The 19028-nt window shown below is 38.8% G+C and overlaps 1 protein-coding gene across 1 annotated transcript in view; it reads right to left on the minus strand.

Annotated features, from left to right (window-relative positions):
* Nucleotides 1-15537: 15537 nt before the first annotated feature.
* Nucleotides 15538-19028, minus strand: part of DCAF5 (DDB1 and CUL4 associated factor 5) — a 41752-nt gene continuing 38261 nt past the window's right edge. Inside the window, exon 9 of the mRNA XM_032227818.1 lies at nt 15538-18299. Coding sequence (XP_032083709.1) covers nt 16518-18299 — 1782 coding nt within the window. The 3' untranslated portion in view covers nt 15538-16517. The remainder of the gene's footprint in view (nt 18300-19028) is intronic.

Genomic DNA, 19028 nt, shown 5'->3' on the forward strand with positions numbered 1-19028 from the left:
CTAACATAACCGCAAAAAGAGAGCCTGTTATATGAGCACAGTGAAATTTTCTCTGTTGCCTTTTTCCTTTATGTATGCTTCCTTGCTATAATAGACTGATAAAACCTGCTTGTTCTCTGCTGAGCTATAATAAATTCTGACCTTGAATTTTGATAGAAAAGGAGGAAAGAATAAAGCTTTTGTACAGTTAGTAATGTGTCAGTCATTTTAGGCAGAACTCACAAGCAGAATGATGCAGAACTCTTATTCCCTGTTCCAACCAGCCGAGGATTCTTTCTGAAAGATTCTATTCATATTTCCTTTTCCCCAGATACATAACATTTTTTGGGGGGGGGGCATTGAGCATTATATTGGGCTCAGGATGGATTGCGAGGCAGTGGTAGAAGAGATTTAGAGGGATTTTCTTGTTTTTCTACTTTATAACTTTATTCTCAGACCTGCCAGCATCCCACTTTGGTTTCTTAGAAGTTCTAATTTGCTGCATTGGCATTCAGGTGAGATATTAAGATTTCAGTGCCAAAAACGTTGGACCAAGTAGATGAAATGCAAAATCTGATTGGCCATGGGAACTGATTGCATGACTTTGGACCTGCTGCACTCCTGGAACATACTCTACTATATTCCTTTCTGCTAACCTTAGTTGGTACATTTTTTACTACTAGGCATGCTTGCTAATTTTTTTATTTGCTTGATTGGTTTTGTATCCATTTTTTAGATCTCAGAGTGAGTATACATACCGTAGTTTTCCCATTAGGTGGGCAGACAGCAATTGGCACAAAGTCACCCTTAAGCATCCATGGTTGAGAATGATTTGAAATTGGATCTTCAAGCTTAATCCCAACTGCATTGTGTTTCAAGTTTGTTTCCCCTGAGATTTTGTATTCATACAAGCCTTGCGATTCCTTCAACATTGCCACCCCTTCCCTCTCCTACTGTAAGCAGATGCTGCTGGGTCAGCTGCACACGACCTTCTTGCTTGGAGAATTGAGCATGGCTCTTGGTGTGCATAAAAGGGAGTTCCTAGATTTCCTGTAGCAGCTTACACATACTTAATTGACTGTAACACTCCTTGCAATCAATCAGATCACAGCTAAGGTGCTTTCAGTTCAGGACCTTGTGCAGTATGCTGATGTACGTGTGATATGCATGCATACCTGTCTGTCTTATGCTAAAAAGATCCCTCAGTGATTCACATTAACAGAAGGAAACCAGATACACTCTCAAAGTATTGACTCCCCCACCCCAAACCTACAAGAATTTGATTTCTGATTCTACTTTTATCATTGGAAGCACTTTCCTCTTAGTGACACTTTAATGTACAATAAAACATATTAAAACCCTGATGTGAGCTTCTGAACAATGACCGCATTTAGTACATTTTCCAGGAATAAGAAAAAAAAATCAATTTTGTTCTGCTAGCGTAGCTGTAAAATACATCTAGTCCAGGTTTAAAACTCAGCAGCTGTTTAAAAAAAACATCAAGTAAGTCACCGTGGTCCTAGGACAGAGGAATCAGCTAATTTGGAAGGTCATTTCTAGCCTCTCCTTCAGTGGACATAACAAAGTCTAATGCCAAGGGGTTTCAGAAGGAAAAGTTATTTTTAATTAAACCACAGTAGATGAAGAGCCACAATATTATTTTGGAATGAGACCTATTTAAAGTATTACACCATTGCTATGGCAACAGTGAACTGTGCTCAGGAGATAGAAAGATACATACTGTAGGCTAATGAGCGTTTGAGGAAACTTCCATTTGATTAGGTTCTGAACAATTACTTTTGCCATACTTTTTACACAAAAGATCAAGAAACTATAGTAAAAAGCACAGTGGGGCAATTTGTCCCATACTTATGAGGTACACAAAGCAATGCAGTTCTGAGAACAAAAGAGGGAGTTATCCATTTCTGGAGTCTAGGCTAAAGGTGAAAAATGAGCCAGCCAAAAAAGGAGAAAAACAGCTATAATTTGACTTCAGTTTCTGATGAGTGATAATTACTTTCACTAGTGGGTTGCATCTAACCATGAGATGAACATGCCCTGCAGCTTTTCCCCCCCCTGCCAGTTCCCCATGACATTGTCTTTTATCTCCTCTCCAACCCAACCTGAGGCAAATTATTAAATTATTCTTAGCTATTCTGTGGTAGTTATTTTTCTATTATGCTGACAGCAATCCAAGATAACTTTCAGATGGGTACCAGAGATGGTATTCAGCCAATTTTCTCCAGGTCGGGCAAACCGGTAGCGGTCGCTGGAACAGGCTCCGCCCACCCTCCCGATGTAATGCGTGATCACTGTGCATGCACAGAAGGCACTGTGCATGTGCAGACACAGCGCGCATCAGCAAAGTGCAAATTTGCAAACCGGTAGGGAAGATAAGCTGATGGGTACAACATGCCTATCATTGAGGAAGTCAAGTGACCCCGTAAGGTGGAATCCATCTGGCTCTATTGGCTGCTATAGCCAGGTATGAATAGACCTCCCTCTGGACCTTGGATACTGTCTTCTGGCTTGAGCATTGTATACTTTATCTCTCCAATCTCAAATTCTAGGGATTAGTTGATTTGTAGGATTGGAGAGCTGACTGGGAGACATGCCAGATGAAGGAGGAAAGTTGACTTTGCCATCAGCTGTCCCATCCCATGGATCAGCTGACTTACAGAATTGAAGTCATGGTGGCTATGAAAATGCCTCCATTTACTATGTCCTTTCTTAGACTAGCAATTGAATCTGCTCTAGGGAGCGGCTGAGTTTTGACTGCTCTTTTAATCTCTGCAACCTGGTGGGTTTGTGAGGTGGTTAAATTTGGAAATCAATAGTCAAAGCAAACCCATGGAGGCTGTTATGAGGAGGAGTTGTTGGCGTATGTCCCATTCTGTGAGCTGCTGCTGGAACTGCAGCATAAGGTAAGAAAGACTGGTGCTCTCACAGTCCTGCACTGCACACAGGATAAAAGGAACTTTCTAGGTAATAGTGGTGAGTTTTGACAAATGACTTTTTGCTTAACGCGTGCAATATAGATCAGTTCCCAAAAACCTCTCTCTAGCCCATTCCTTCCATTGCTATCCTGATTGGCAGTTGGGTTCCTGTTGGCTGGTAAGAGCCAGAAATGGGAAGGGCAACACAATCAGAGATAATAATATTGAAATGATAACATTTTAATTCAGCACTGAGGAAAGCCTTTATGCAAGACATGAATTGTGGTGAAGAACAACTGCATGAAGATGGCAGTCATACTCTTGTGAAGTGTGTCATATAAATGTGCTCAGTATGTTCAGAGAGAATTACCACAAAGTAGGAAGGACTCCAGGATTAGAGTAAAACACATTTAAAATTCTTTCATTTTTGCAATGCAACAGTTGTAAAAACTCATTGTTCATATGCATTATATTATCACATCATCCCAAGCTAAAATAATGAATTTATAGGTTCTTTTAAAAACATATTTTTTCTTCCCCCCGCCTTTATCACGAATGGATATATACATTGTATTGGATCATAATATGGCTTCTTTGTGGACTATTCACAATAGTTATATGAGCCAGCAGTGAACTGCAGCTGCCAAAAAAGCCAAAGCAGTCCTAGGCTGCATTAACAGAGGAATAGGATCAAGATCACATGAAGTGTTAATATCACTTTATAATGGTATTATAATGGTATTGTCTGAAATAGGATAGGGTTTCCTGCCTGAGTAGGGGGTTAACAGAATACAGAATTGGAAGGGACCTTGGAGAACTTCTAGTCCAACCTCCTGCTCAGCAGAGTTGCCCAATCTCTTCTTAAAAACCTCCAGCACGTTCTGACCTAGGCTCCCCAACAGCCTGAAGCAAACGCCAAGTCCCGAAAAAAAAAATCCTTTTAACTAATTTGCTGTGAATTCTGCTCATTCACACCCAGCAAAGTCTTTCAAGGGAGGATGTACAGTCACAGACCTTATCTGGCTTGGAGAGTTGACAGGCCGTCATCTGCAGAACTTGGCAAGGAGTCTCAGAGAGTCATGAACCAATTAAGCAAACTAATTGTCTCCTGCAGACTCCACTCCCCTTTCGTTCCTCTTTTATTTCCTCTGGGAGGGATCATTCATTGTCCACCTGTGGCCTTCCTCCCAAGTCAACCCCTGTTGTTTAGCTGTTCCCTTCGTCTGGCAACTCTGCGCATGCGCACACTGGAACACGCCCAAGCTGTTTGTCTGCCTCACTGATGTCTGACTCTGAAGGCAGCTGATAACTGGCATAAGCTCTGCCCCTCTCTTTGACTCCGACACAGAGCTCTCATCCGAGCCTTCCCCAGACTCCAGGACTGGCCCATGTTCCTCCCCAACCTTCTCACTGTCTGAATCTGCTGCCAGCTCTGCTGGCAGCAGGCCGTCATCAAAACTTCTGGAGGCAAGTTGTTCTAACTGTCAGGAAATTTCTCCTTAATTCTAGGTGGCTTCTCTCCTTGATTAGTTTCCATCCATTGCTTCTTGTCCTGCCTTCAGGTGCTTTGAAGAATAGGTTGACTCCCTGTTCTTTGTGGAAACCTCTGAGAGATTGGAATACTGCTATCATATCATTCCTAGTGCTTCTTTTCATTAAACTAGACATACCCAGTTCCTGCAACCGTTCTTCATATGTTTTAGTCTCCAGTCCCCTAATCATCTTTGTTGCTCTTCTCTGCACTCTTTCTAGAGTCTCAACATCTTTTTTACATCGTGGTGACCAAAACTGGATGCAGTATTCCAAGTGAAGTCCTACTACGTGATCTTGATTCTATCCCTATGTTAAAGCAACCTAGTCCTAGGACTAGAAGACCTCCAAGTTCCCTTCCAACTCTGTTATTCTGTTTATTCAGCTAACTATGGTTAAAACAAATCATGCCTTAACATAATGTAAAAACCTAGTCAAAGTCTCCAACTATTGTTTAGGTTCAGCAAATGAAAGAATAAAGCACAATGAGTGAAATGGAGTGGGGAATCCCACAGTCAGAGCCAGATGTTGCAAAAGAAAGATAAAAGGCAGCTAATTTCATCCTCTGTCTCTCCCCCCCACTTAATTCTCTGAACTTGAAAGAGAAATGAAGCATAGTACAGCCTTGATCAAAGAGGAAACTGATACTCAAGAAGTCAATACCTCACCACTAAAGTTGGTTTTCAATCTTGCATTAAGTGGATTTTTTAGCCTTAACCAGAAACTACTGGGATACCAGTTGCATATCCAAATGTCAGTGTGTTTATTTAGAGGCAGGGTAATTCAGTTCAATTTAGCTGATTTGATGTGTTTAGAAATGAGATTTTAAGACTGTTTAAAATGGCAGCTTAACTTATGTTAATTATTCTACCCATAACAAATAGCCCTGAGCTTTTTACCCATGGAAAGTCAGCTGTCATTTATATTTTCCCTGTGCCTGACAGGAAATACATAAAGTAGCAAGTTCTGTTGCAAACATGGCCTGGGTGTGGCTTTCCAGATCTTAGGGAAAGAGAGTTTCTTAGTCTTACTGAGAGGTAGTAAGAGTCCAAACTTGGATATTCTACACAACAAGCCCATATCCACTCTTGTCTAAAGGACCTGCACTTCTGATGGAAGTCTTCTATTTTTAGTTATTATTCTATTTCTTCTTACTATTTCCAGATTCCTCGCTACTATTCTAGACTCATTCTACCTTGTCCCCATTTCGCTATACAGTAGAGAGGTATGTATCAGAGGGGATATATCAGTTTTGGAGAACTGGTAGCAGAAATTTTGAGTAGTTCACAGAACTGGTAAATACCCCCTCTGACTGGCCCTGCCCCCATCTATTCTCTGCCTCCCCAGTGCCAGCTGATCGGAGGAAATGGGGATTTTGCAGTATCCTTCCCCTGGAGTGGGGTGGGAATGGAGATTTTACGGTATCCTTCCCCTGCTATGCCCACCAAGCCATGCCCACAGAACCAGTAGTAAAAAATTTTGAATCCCACCACTGGTATGTATGTGTATGTGGACATCCTTTAGATCAGAATTTTCTAAATGCCCATTTGAGCATTCTCAAATTTGAATTAAATGTTCAATTCTCTCTTTAAAGCATAAAAGAGCAACAACAATTATAGCTCAGGCTGCTGTAAAGAGGTTATTCTTCTCTTGTTGGCGATATTTTAATTCCTTGGGGATAAAGCCGTATCAGCAGCTTGCCACAGCCGTGGTAATCATTTACTCAATGTTTGCTTAAGAATTTTTACACTTTTAGCACACAGTACATGGTGAGTTTATTCATGTTGGCAATTTTACTTCCCAGGGATGTTTAGATTGGGGTCAGAGAAATGGAAACACTATTTAAAACTAAAGCTTCATTCACACGTCATGCTAAGCTTATATCTTTGGATCAGGGGTTGTTGAGTAATTTTTATTTTCTGTATTCACACAACTCATTCCTTAAACCATGGGTTACAAATTGCAATAAACACATTATGGATTATGGTGATATGTGAACCTATCCATATTGTCCATACTTGATTTATCCTGGATTATTTTATCACCCCTTAATGTGTGTATCCCACATATATGTAAGGCTTGTTCTTAGCTAAGGAGACAAACACTTACAAAATTTGTAAGTGTCCAACTTACCACAGGGTAAATGATACCAGTTATTCATGATAAGATTTATTTCCAGTAGGTGTAATGAGGTAATAATTTGGAACTGTATAACTAGCAGTATAAAACTGAAACAATGACTCTTAAACCAGAATAATAGCAACTATATATAGTTGTTATATACTATGCATATATCTGTATATAAAACTATAAAATAGTTTTATATACAGATATATGCATTAAACGGAAAAAATAATTGTTTGTTGATATGTGTGAAATCAGTAGAGATAGAAATCCCTTCTGCCTGTTGGGAAAAGGAGATTTTCCCAGTTTTTGTCCTACAGACATGTTGGATTATCTCTCTTATTATCCCTTGCCAATATGACCAATCCCCAATGAATTAGATCCTTTCTTATGTGATATAACATGTCTTAACCTTCCTCCCTGTTTCTCTGCGGCTTTTACACGCTTCTGATGGGCCGCTCATGCTTGTAGCCGAATGAGAAGAAAGGACACTGGACAAATCCTTCTTGTGATGAGCTCTTGGCCCCGAGCAATGCCCGGGAGGCTTTTTTATTAGTCCCAAACAAAGAAAAGGTGTATACAATATTACATCAACAGGCACATGACTAAATAGTCCAATAATAATAATGCGAGCGTGGCAAAAAGCTTCGTCTCTGGGCAAAAGAGGGGGTGAGTGAAGAGGGGGGCTGCTTCTTCCCTGGGCAGGAGAAGTGAGATAAGGAATAGGGAGGGGGGAGTGGAGGAAAGTGAGCAGCTCGCATTCCTGCCTTTGAAATGCTAACTGCTAGATAGATGCTGGTACAGAAAGGCACACTAATTAATAGGAAGACTTACGTATTGCTAACAAAAATGTTTTTGTTTGCATCCATCTCTGGGCCTGTGTTTTCCAGACAGCCTTAGCCGTCCTATACACAGAAGTGGCAATGGATCTCAACATTTCTCCTGTTGAAAGAAATGTCCTTCTGGGTTCAGCTCCAAGTGGGAAAGAAGACACTGGAGACATGGAGGCTGCTTGGAAAGATGGTTTATTGTTGGACAGGGCCACATGGCTTGAGCCCTGAACAGAAAAGGTGATCACGTTTCAATGTTGGAGGAGAAGAAGAGAAAAGGGCTGAGGAGGGGCTTGCTAGGCTTTTTATACCCTGTTTAGTCCCACCTCTCTGTTTCCTGTTCCTGTGTAAGAAATGTATTCTGATTGGTTGTCAGACTCCCATGGTGCCATGCAGGGGGCTACTCTCTAGGCTGTTTTGAATCCAGGTATGGATGAGTTATCAGCTGCCATTGGAGAGTTGAATAATATCCCTCCACTGCAGCTGCAGTGGAGAAGTCTTTATTATGTAAAGTGGGCTAGCCTAGAATTCTCAATGGACTATTGACAAAGTGTGGATGGGCAGGAAGCTACAGGCAACTATTCTGTCTTTTAAAGCATGTTTCTTTCTTTTCACATCCAGAGAAATATTCTGCCTTTTCAATATTTCCTAGGATATTTCATTTTTCTGGGAGAGGGCTGGATGATAACTTCCTACACTCCCCTGCAAACTATGCCTCTAGATATTATTTTTAGAACCTAGAATTTTATTCCTGCTGAGAAGTTTCCTGACACTCTCTGGCGATTTATTACTTTAATTTGGATGCATATAACTGGAGAAGGTCCAGAAGCACCATCTGTCCAGAAGAGGTCTTCCCACTTAAGCCAAGTTTCTCCTTTCCCCTGTATATAACAAAGAAAGCTGAATTGCTGGCTTCAATCTTACATGCAATATTTTTATGGCCTTCTGTAACGAAGAGTAAATGTTTCTTATTTGTAGTCATGGTTTTATACATTGTCAACTTTCCATCAATTTTGCACAGAAGCAAACTCTCTGTGTAGAATCAATCCATAGCAGTTGCCTTGTCAAGACAAAGAGCAGCCGTTGAGCTTAAACAACCGGCATTTAACTGTGAAAAGCAACAACAACAACAAAATCCTGCAGAAATTATACCCTTTCTAATTTAAAACATCTCTGCTGGATAACACGCAGGAAATGACAATTATTTTTCATTCACTTACTGTATTATTTGGCTATATGACTGCTTTGCTAAACTTTCAAAGAGATCTCTTTCATTGTCCCAAATCTTAACAAGGCAAGGCTGTTTTAATGTACAAGAATCTATTGGAGAGGAGAGCTACAGCTGTTAAATGTGCCTATAGTAGGAGATATCCCTTTTGCAGTTTTGAGTGAGGCTCCTGACTATCATTTATCAAGAAAAAAAACATTACACTGGATCTTCTGGTGTTATTTTCTTAAGCAAAGTTCAATATACTTGTTTTGTCCTAGATTATTTTTTGTAGTATAAGTAAACTATTGCAAGAGACAGCAAAGTATTTCTTTTCAGCAATTTCCTATTCTGAAATAGATTTGATTAAAGAAAGATTTATTAGTGTATCTAGGAAAGGGCCTAGAGGGATAAATTAGATTGATGTAAAAATTACAAACCTGGCAATTTTGCTTTCCTTGTTAATGTAATTGAACTTCACAGTGAAAGTTTATAAATCCCGTATGGATGCCAATTCTGCCTATTTCTTTTGTTAGCATAGTGATGGATTTTCTAGTTAACTGGAATCTGATTTGGTTCACTACAAAAATAATGAGCTACATCTTAAAAGGTAACTGTTGGGGGATCTAGTATGCCCAAATGAAGTTTTGTGCAAGTATTTATCCAGTTAACCATATATAATTTTCTCTTCTGCTAATGTTTACCTTGAATGACTCCAGTTGGTGGGATATTCTGACTGTTTTTGAGTTGCTATTAAGGAATAATGTCTGCTTTCCTTTAGATAAATATTTGTAAAAAAGGTTGCAACTGATTCTGGCAGGGACCAATCCCAAGGAACTGCAATGCTACCTACACTTACTTACAGTTAAGGTCCCATAAACTCAGTAGGACCTATTCTGAGTAACCATGGCAATATTGCAAAAGGCCAGAACAATGGCTACCTCACAAATATTTTAAAAAAGCAAATGCAATCCAAGTATGTTTAATAGGCATCCTCTTTCTTACATATTCCCTTTGTGTGATTTTCTCAATTGTGTATCTTTCAAACATGTTGGGAGTTTAATTCGAGAATTCCTAATTAATATGGCTGTTGGTATCAGGTTCAGAAATTGTGTCCTAGTGAAAAGTATCTGCTTGGTTTCTACTCAGTTTCAGCCATTTTTATAAGCTGAAAATATACTTTACATGGGATAGGACAGCGGTGTCAAACTTGCGTCATCACAGTGTCATCACATGATGTACCGTGGGTGTGGCCAGCATGTGACACATCCGGCCAATGGCCCGCGGATTTGACAGCCCTGAGGTAGGCGAAAAGGATAGTGAAACAAGTCAAATGAAGCATTAGTCCAATGTGTTCACCAGCTTTAAGTAGAGAAACACAAGCTGGTAATTAAGAAAATTGTGAATTTATTTTAGATTAAATGCTCAATGAGCAATAATTATACTTGGTATGAAAAATCAGATATTTCAAGTTCTTGTTTCCTTTTTACACACATCTAATGCAACCAATACATCATAATTGGAAATTAATATGTGATGCTTGAGTTGCAGGTTTCAAAGAAGGCCTTCATTTTGTATTTATTTTTTTAGAAATATTTCTGTATGCTATACATCTTATGAAGATCAGTTCCAACTTTTGGGTGTCTCACACCGAGCATTACTTAGTGAACTGTATCTAAATGTTCACCAGCTCAGACATCAAGATTTTGGTGGTTGGATTATGTGCTAGAGATACAAATTCTTGTGAATGCTTTATTCCTTCTGTTGGTTTAAAACAAGCTATTATGAAAATTATTATTCAAAATGCTTTGGGAATTTATTCAGAAATCTGATAGCCTGCCTATGTGATATTAATAGGCCAGCTTTGCAAACACAAAAGATCTGGCTATACAGTCAGTAATATAAAAGGATGCCGCATTCTTGAACTCTGCAAAGTGTTTTAAATAAGCTATAAGCTCTTCCACATGCGTCAGTTCATCCCACAAATACACTTACTACTTATGCTGACATTCTTGAAAGAGCATCAGGTCAGGATTTCACACACCATCGCTTTGACAAAACTAGGACACAATCCCAGCCAAAGTATCTAGTAAAGATGTATTTTCAAATTTTGAGTAGTTTCTTAGGAAGCCTTTCACATCTTTTCATTTCGAAAAGCTAATAATTGTTAAGACACCCTTGAGTTCTGCAGAGTGAACAAACATTATCAGTTGTCAGTCTTGCATAGATGTTCCAATGTGTTTGGGGCAACGGGGGTGGATTTATCGGCAGCTCTTTAAATGTTAAAAGATACTGACTTTCGGTTTTTCTGTCTTAAATTCAGAGACTTATATGACGTCTAAACAAATCTCTTTCCCAACTGTTGGCCAATTAAAACTACATTCTGGACATATTGCGTCCGCTGTGACTGGTACAAGAAGTGTCATTATTAGCTCCATGTTGTTGTTTTTAAATTAGGACTTTGCTGCAGTTCAGGTTCAGTCAGTGGTGGGTTTCAAAATTTTTTAGAACCTCTTATTTAGGTGTGGCCTGCTTTGTGGGAGTGGCTTGCCAGCCATGTGACCGAGTGGGAGTGGCTTGGCAGTCATGTGACTGGGTAGGCACTGGCAACTTGTAAAATGTGGTGAAACTCACTTAACAACACTCTTGCTTAGCAACCAAAATGTTGGCTCAGAAACTCTGGCATTTGAAGCACGCAAGTCTTAACGCTGTCAAGTTACAAGACCCTTGAACCCCTAACCCTTTAGAAAAAAAACCCAGGCGTGTTCAAACTTGACAGCTTTAAGACTTGTGGACTTCAACTCCCAGAATTCCCCCTCTCATCTTGATGATGTGCAGACAGGCGGGGGAAGGGAGCTGGAACCGGTTCTAAATGGCACTGTAGATTTGTGGAACCTCTTCTATAGAAGAGGTTAGAACTGGCAGGAACCCATCCCTGGGTTCAGTTCATAGCTGCCATGCAAATCCTTGGGGAAAAGCAAAGTTGCTTTAAGGAGCTGCAGACAACTCATTAGCTTGTGTCCTTACTTACTGTGAAGTGCCTCTTCGCAATTAAATTTGAACCATTAGCCAAACCTACTGTTCATTATGAATGTGTTCCTAAATCACATTTCTTCGCCTGAACTTGAGGGACACATATCCGTTTTTTCCTAGCAGATAAAATATACTTCATAGTTTTCTGCTGCTGAGATTTCATGGGGCATGAATGATTTGTTTTTAAAGACCGTCATATAGTCAGAAGATCAAGGCAAGCTTTTAGAGACACATGAAGAAATTTTATTTAGAAGGACAAAACCTAAAAGCCTGTTGCCGTATAACTGAATGATTTCCATTTTTAAAATATGATTACCATTGCATCTGACCACACAGTTGGGCATATTCTGAATGACTTTGTTATAATATTTTAGATTTTGCTGTATTATTATTTTAGAATCTGCTAAAAAGTAGACTTCAAATAAATGTATAGTTGTCAAATGTATAGTTAATCGTTATATTATTATTATTAGAACAAATGCATATATGCCTTCACCATGTCACCTAACACAATCTTTTCTTTCAAGACTACAATTTATGAAAAATGCTGTAGTTATGAAAAGATCTACTGTATCAATATCTTGTGATCCAGGAGCATAAAATAACAAGAGTTCCCTTGTAACAAGTAACTTATATGCTTTTCAACTAAAGTCAATGGGACCTAAATTTTCCCTTTGGGAGGAGGGAAATATATATCAAACAATCCCTGATTTCAAGTCAATATAACTAATTTAAATGCCCAAAGACAAGTTGGTGTCTTGGTAGCAGAGGTGTAAACAGAAAATGATCATATTGGTAGTTCTCTTGAAAGTTGAGGGGCTGGCCCAATTTTTCAAATTCTATCAATAATTTTTCAAACTCTATAAAAAACAGCAATTGATGACCTGAAAATATCCTGCTGATTTAGTGGATCTAAACTGGTTTCAATCCATTAACAAGGATACTGTTTAATGTGACATATGAATGTTGCTGCTTCAATATCAGTTCAAAAACTGTGGCTTGTTTAAAACTGCATGGAATTAAAGCTTGTGTTTGTCTACCAATTTAAAGTTTATTTAGGTTGCTACAGTCAAAAGACCTTTTGATATGTACTGTAAAAGTCCATTAAATTTCATCAGCAGTTTGGATAAATTCTTGAAGTCAGACATTATGATTATTAAATGAATCACAGGGTTATTAAGTGAATTGCATGGTCATTAAATGAACCCAGAGTATCCAATGGTTTTGGGTTTTTTGCTATTTTCTGCAGGAAAATAGCAAAAAACTCACAAATCTTGGTCATATGAACGATGGTTTCCGAATCTCTGCTCTCCTAGGGAATTATTACTCGATGAACGTCAAAATGGGAAGGGGAGGAATTATGCTTCAAGACAAAGATCAAATAAGCCCAAGTTCTCAGAATGTGACAGCTTGTATCATGTAATTTATGCCACCAAAAGTCAGTCGGTCAGTTTGAGTCAGCAAACCACTGGAAAGCATTTTCGTTCACCCGGTGTCATGTGCTTCCATCGGCTGTCCTGTATGGCAAGTATAAAAGGATACCATTGACAAATAGACTTTGTTCCTGTGGCTCAGGAGAGGTGGAGACTGTGGACCACATGCTCCTTAGATGTTCCTTTTATACGGAGATTAGGAAAAAAACATATTCTGCCAATAGCTGCTAGGTATCCTGGCCGTTCCACTACTACCTAACTTCAGTGACTGCTATGTAATCCATAACTACAGCACAGGTGGCCAGATTCTGCACAGCAGCACTGGGGATTCATCCCAAACATGTGTCTTCTCCACTGTAGTGATGTTATATATCAACGGTGGAAAACCCTTTGCACTGCTTAGTCCGTTCCCTTTTAGCGTTGAACCTACAATGGACCACACAGTTTATGGATTGCACCTGTGGTATAATCAGACCATGTATAATGGATAGACTGGATTTTATTATAGATTTTAGTTGTTATTTATTATTTCATACTAGAATTTTTAATTTTATAGATACTGAGTGTTTTTATTTGTTCTGGTCTATAGTCTAAAACTGTAATAAATTGAATTGAAATTGCATTGCTATCAAAAGGATAACCTAGTTTGTAATTTTATTGATTAGAAATGTAGTATCAAACTATTTACTAATGCTATCAACTAACAGGGTGAACAGTTGCTTTTTCAAATGAAATATCAAATTTCATTGTTGTAGTGTTTCTAAATGGAGGAGGAATTCCCTATTCATATATCCTTAAATACAACATTATTTGTCTTACTAATGAATATAGATACTTGAACTAAGGTATATTCTTGATACCTTTTGTATTTCAGGGTTTTTGGCTGAACACACCTGTCTATTGCAGGAGTACCTAAGCAGACCAAGTTCTCATTGCCCTTGGCAAGAGGTACATTGCACGAAACGTTAAACATCAGTTCATAGGTTTGCAGAAGCATTTCATTTTTAATTGATTTTTTTCCCCAAAGGTCCAACAATTTACCATTTTTATTCTCATTCTTAGCATAGTAACTTCAATACATACATGGAACATTTGGCATCTCATTTTATTCTGGTAACATCCCTTGTCTTACATCCATAGCAATGATCCAGCAATTTAGAAAGTTTCCAGAGGTAGGTGAGTAAATAGAATAAAGCTTATAGCACCAATCTACTCATGGAAATCTTCCTTCTGGTCACTAAGCTCCCCATTTCTCCTAATTTTAAAAGCATTTTATTACAAAATAAATTGAAAAGAGCATGTTGTAATTCAAAGTGTCAGCCAGAGAATATCAGCTTTATTTCCAAGAATGCTTATCTTCCTCCTCCCTACCACTACTCCATAGGGCATATAGGCAGGCTTTGAAAAGGTGAAAATGATGAATGCCTGGATGCCATATTTCATTTGTAAAATATGACTGTGTACCAAAAGAAAAAAAACGCAAGCTGGATTAGTAGAGAGCCTTTTAAATAGGGTGGCTGGGATCAGTCTAATCTGTTGTTTTCTCGTAAGCAAATAAAGTTATTAAATTTATATTTATTAAATGTATGTATTATGGCTGTTCATGACAGGGAAGAGCTGTGGGGGTCTTTTTTTAGTACAGGTATAGTTCTGTCATGCTAGTCATTTTGGGGGAGCCTTCACAAAATGCTTTCCATATTCAACATATGCTTTTGTGTTCCCAAAATTTGGCTACCTCTGATCTTTGTGAATAAGAACATCAGTTAGTTGTTATTTTCACTTCAGTGGTTGTCTTAGTCTAGCATAATCTATCAGAACACGATATTCCCTGTATATCATACAGGGCCTGACAATTGTACACAGGCTTCCATGCAAGTAAATTGAGGTGAACTTGGTGGGGACTTGCAAGAAATAAAGATGAGTAAGAGTGGGTGATGGTTTTGCTTTTTGGGGGGGGGGCGGGGAATAAAGACATGACTAATAGCTCTGAATCAGTTCATGGGCTCATGGGTGCCTTAAAAAATTACATAGGTATCTTTTCCAAAATGTTCAAAGATATGAACAAAAGATAAATGTGATAGACGTATAAATATAGGGCATGTGGAAATAGGATTCATACTGAAATTATTCCCACCTTTCTATCTTTTGCAAACAGTGGTGTGTAACATGGTGAATACCTATTTTGGAAGGAGCAAATTTCAGACTGAAGAGGCTGGTACCCTTCGATAAGTGAACTGCACATCCCAACCGTAACTTGGGAAATACACACATGCCTTCCACTCATCTGATTATGATTGTATTAGCCAGCATAATTAAGCAGGCAAGTAATATGTAAAAGCCGGCTGACAAAGAAAATGATTTAATTGGTGTCCCAGAAGAATTTACTAGACCTCTTCCCTTCAATATACAACTATTATAAAAAATATATCCACTCTAAGTTTACTATAAAACACAAAGATAGCCCATACAGACAAAAATATTTGTTTAATTTGAAACCATACATCAATCTGCACTGTGTGTAATATAGTGCAAGACTGTAAAACAAGGGTGCCTCAAGTCAGGCAACTGTTCTGACCAGTTCGTCTTTTTAAAAAATGAAGGAAAAAAAAATCAAATCTCAAGAATCAGTTCAAACTCTGTTAGGTACACCATTATGCATCTTTCTCCTCCTCTGAAATGACTAGCCATCTTCTCTAGGCTCTGCTGTTAATGTCACAGAAATAGAAGGTATTTTGTAATTAGATCATAGTCTGGGGAAGTCAAAAATTGCAATGGCTCCTTCTGAATCATAGCGCAACAAATTTCGACTGGAAGCGAATCTACTTCCCAAACCATTCAACATGGTTACTGTTGTTATTATATAATGGGAGAAAGTTAGTTTGAGAGAGAGAAAAAAGAAAGATAATTATGGATGCTACCTTAACAGTCTCTAGTTCAAAAAAAAAAATACCCTCATATATGAGTAATGGATTACAAGTTCATAACAGCTGTTGATGTTACTTCACATACATAAACCATGAGGCTGCTTCCAAACTAAACTTTTTTAAGATTTCAGAAGCATGAGAGGTTTTAAAGACTGCATCCAATTTTGTCTGTTTTCTTAAACAGAAACCGTGCTCCAAAAAGCATCATTTGTAGGATGTCATTTGCCTATCATTCAACTCAGACTGAACACCCCCCTCCCCAGTATTAACAATCTAAGAATTATATTTTTTAGAATAAAATGTACAATAGCTACTTTAAGTAGCTGGCTGAACAAACACCACACATCACACAAGAAAAAGTCAACTGTCTGAATCAGTGTTTACTTGAGCCAAACCTTGTAAGGGTACACTATACTCAGTCTTATTTTAAAGAAGTTGATTAGATTTTTATACAACATAGCCCCTGTCAATTTAAAACAGACCGACTGAAGAATGGAATGAAGAGTTGGAAATGCAACATTTCAGAACCAGACTGTGTGTGTTTTCAACTTCTTTTCTGAGGAAGACCTCTCAGAATCTGTGTCTTCAAACTCTGCTCTGTGCCTTTTCTGTCGTCCATGGTTTTGTGAGCCATCACTGTCTGCGGGCTGCAATTCAGCAACCTCCTCTTTCATGCTCGTGCTGTGACTGGAAGAGTCTGTTGCGGACAGGCAGCATTCCTTGTGCAATGATGTGCACGTCTGCACAAAGCTGCTGCCTTTATCAACATTTAAGTGTAATTGTCTTCCTTGACCCAGAACCTCCTGCTCTCCAAAATTCTGTCCATTATTAAGGTAAGGAGAACGAGAGTGTATATGGCCATTACTGTAGTTTGTACAGGAATTGTCAGTGTTCCTATCCTCATTGTCATCTGTTTGGTTTCTAGATAAATTTCCAGAGGTGTTACCATTGGCAGGAGTAGAAAATGAATCCTTAGAAACAGCCAGTGAGTTGTGGCTGGATGTTGTTTGACAATTCTGGCTATTTTTCTGTTCCACAAATCCTGAAGGTTGATTGCATGACTCCTCAGTGCAACTCACTTTTTCTTTGCAAATGGCTTTTCCATTGAGCTTTTTAGCTTCAAAAGAATGCTCTATAGAGCCACTACTCCCAGTATCCTGGACTAGGGTTTCCTGGCTTTCCATCTGTCGTTGATTATCACATTCATGTTCTTGACCATTTCTAGAAGTTTCTGCTGGGTTACAATCCTTGAAAACGTCTTTGTTATAGCTTTCAGCAGCAGAAGAATCTTGACTGCTAAGAGCTTTTCTACTAGTTCCTGGTCTTCCTTCACTATCTCCACCTCCACATGAAGATTCACCATCTTTATTAGCCGCATAAGACATGTAGTGAAGCCAACGAAAAGCTTTATAGAGCTTCCTATCAACCGATTCACTCTCAGAGCAAGGAAAAATCTTCTCTTTACGGACCTCTGTGTTTCCAGCACTTCTTTCAGGCGATGAAGCTGGAGAAGCAGAGAGATCATCCACTTTGATTTGGGGATAATCGTAAAGGTCTTCACCTACGTAGGTACTTGTGTTTCCTGCATTTGCATTAGTCCTTTCTTCCTTCTGTGGCTTTTGTCTTTGTCTACGTCTCTGAGCATTGCGCTGCCTGGTTAAGGCACGTCTCTCATTCAATTCGTCATCATCTTCTGTGCTGCTGCTACTACTGGAGCTGCTTGAATCATTCTCTTCAGGACTAGGTGACCTTGGTCTTGGGAAAAGATCAGCATCCAGCTCAGTCTCACAGGTGTTTTCATCAGAATCAGATTCATTGGAAAGGGCTAGGAGACGTTTGTCTTGATATCTCCTAAGTGCAGATAACCGTTGCTGACGAGAAGCTGCAGCTTCTCTAGGAGATGGAGATTCAGTGGATCTCAAAGTTCCCAAGTTATAGGCAGGTTCATCAGATTCTTCTATCATATGAGGTGGGGAGTGACGCAGAGAAGTAGAGGACTCAGATTCACTATAGCCAGAGCGTTCACTTACTCCAGCATGAAGCTGCAGGATAGTACTTTCACTGAGATCACTGTCAGAGTCAGAACTCCACCCCTCAATTTCTCGGCGGACCAAGGAGTCAAAGAAGGCCATCATTCGTGGGTCCTCTTGGACTGACTGATTGGCATAATCATGAGACAGTCCGCTGCCACTGTTCAATACAAGATTAATGTACTCCTCATGTGTATAGAGACAACGTGAATCATCTTCAATTTTACCATCAAGATCTCCCGTACCACCAGGTTGTCGATAAGGGCTCCAAATCTATAAACAAATAGAAAACGTCACTTTATACCCTTACCACACATAATGTCAAGACATTAAAAAAAGCAACTTTTATATTTATATTATAATGATTTTAGAGAAATGGTATTGATGTGAGCCTTAGAAGAATGCATTAATTCCATTCTATAAGGGCATTCAGATAAAAGATTTCCCCCCACCTGAACTGGAGGATTCACAACTCATAAACGTGCCCTACACTAGAAAAGGAACACCAGACTGCAGTGCTCTATTTTTATGCAATAAGTGTCTACTGGTGGGATGGGGTGGGGGAAGGAAGAGTGCAGAAGGGATGGCTAAAAATGCCTAGCTGTGTTCTGTGTAAAAATTTAGGCACAAACCAAGATACTGGTTTCCCAGGAAACTAGCATTACTTGGATGAAGAAATATGCCACTATGCTTCATGAGATTACATATAATACTTCATTTAGCAATTGTAGACATTCCTATACTACAAGATGAAAAATGAAAAAATATTATTAGTTGAGAAATGTATTGGGCACTTCTTCAGCTTCAAGGAGGACAAAATTTACTATTGTAACTGTGCAACTATTACTTTTATGGCTATTATAAAATAAAACCTTTTTTGTATAACTTTATATCCTTTCTCTCTTTCATTTTATTTTGTCACAGTAATCTAATCCTAACTCACAAAACTCTCTTTTAAAATCTTAACTCAGGAACTAGAATTTTGTACAATAAATTTATTAC

This window comes from Thamnophis elegans, chromosome 1 (genome assembly GCF_009769535.1).
Source record: "Thamnophis elegans isolate rThaEle1 chromosome 1, rThaEle1.pri, whole genome shotgun sequence".
In the NCBI taxonomy this organism is placed as follows: Eukaryota; Metazoa; Chordata; class Lepidosauria; order Squamata; family Colubridae; genus Thamnophis; species Thamnophis elegans.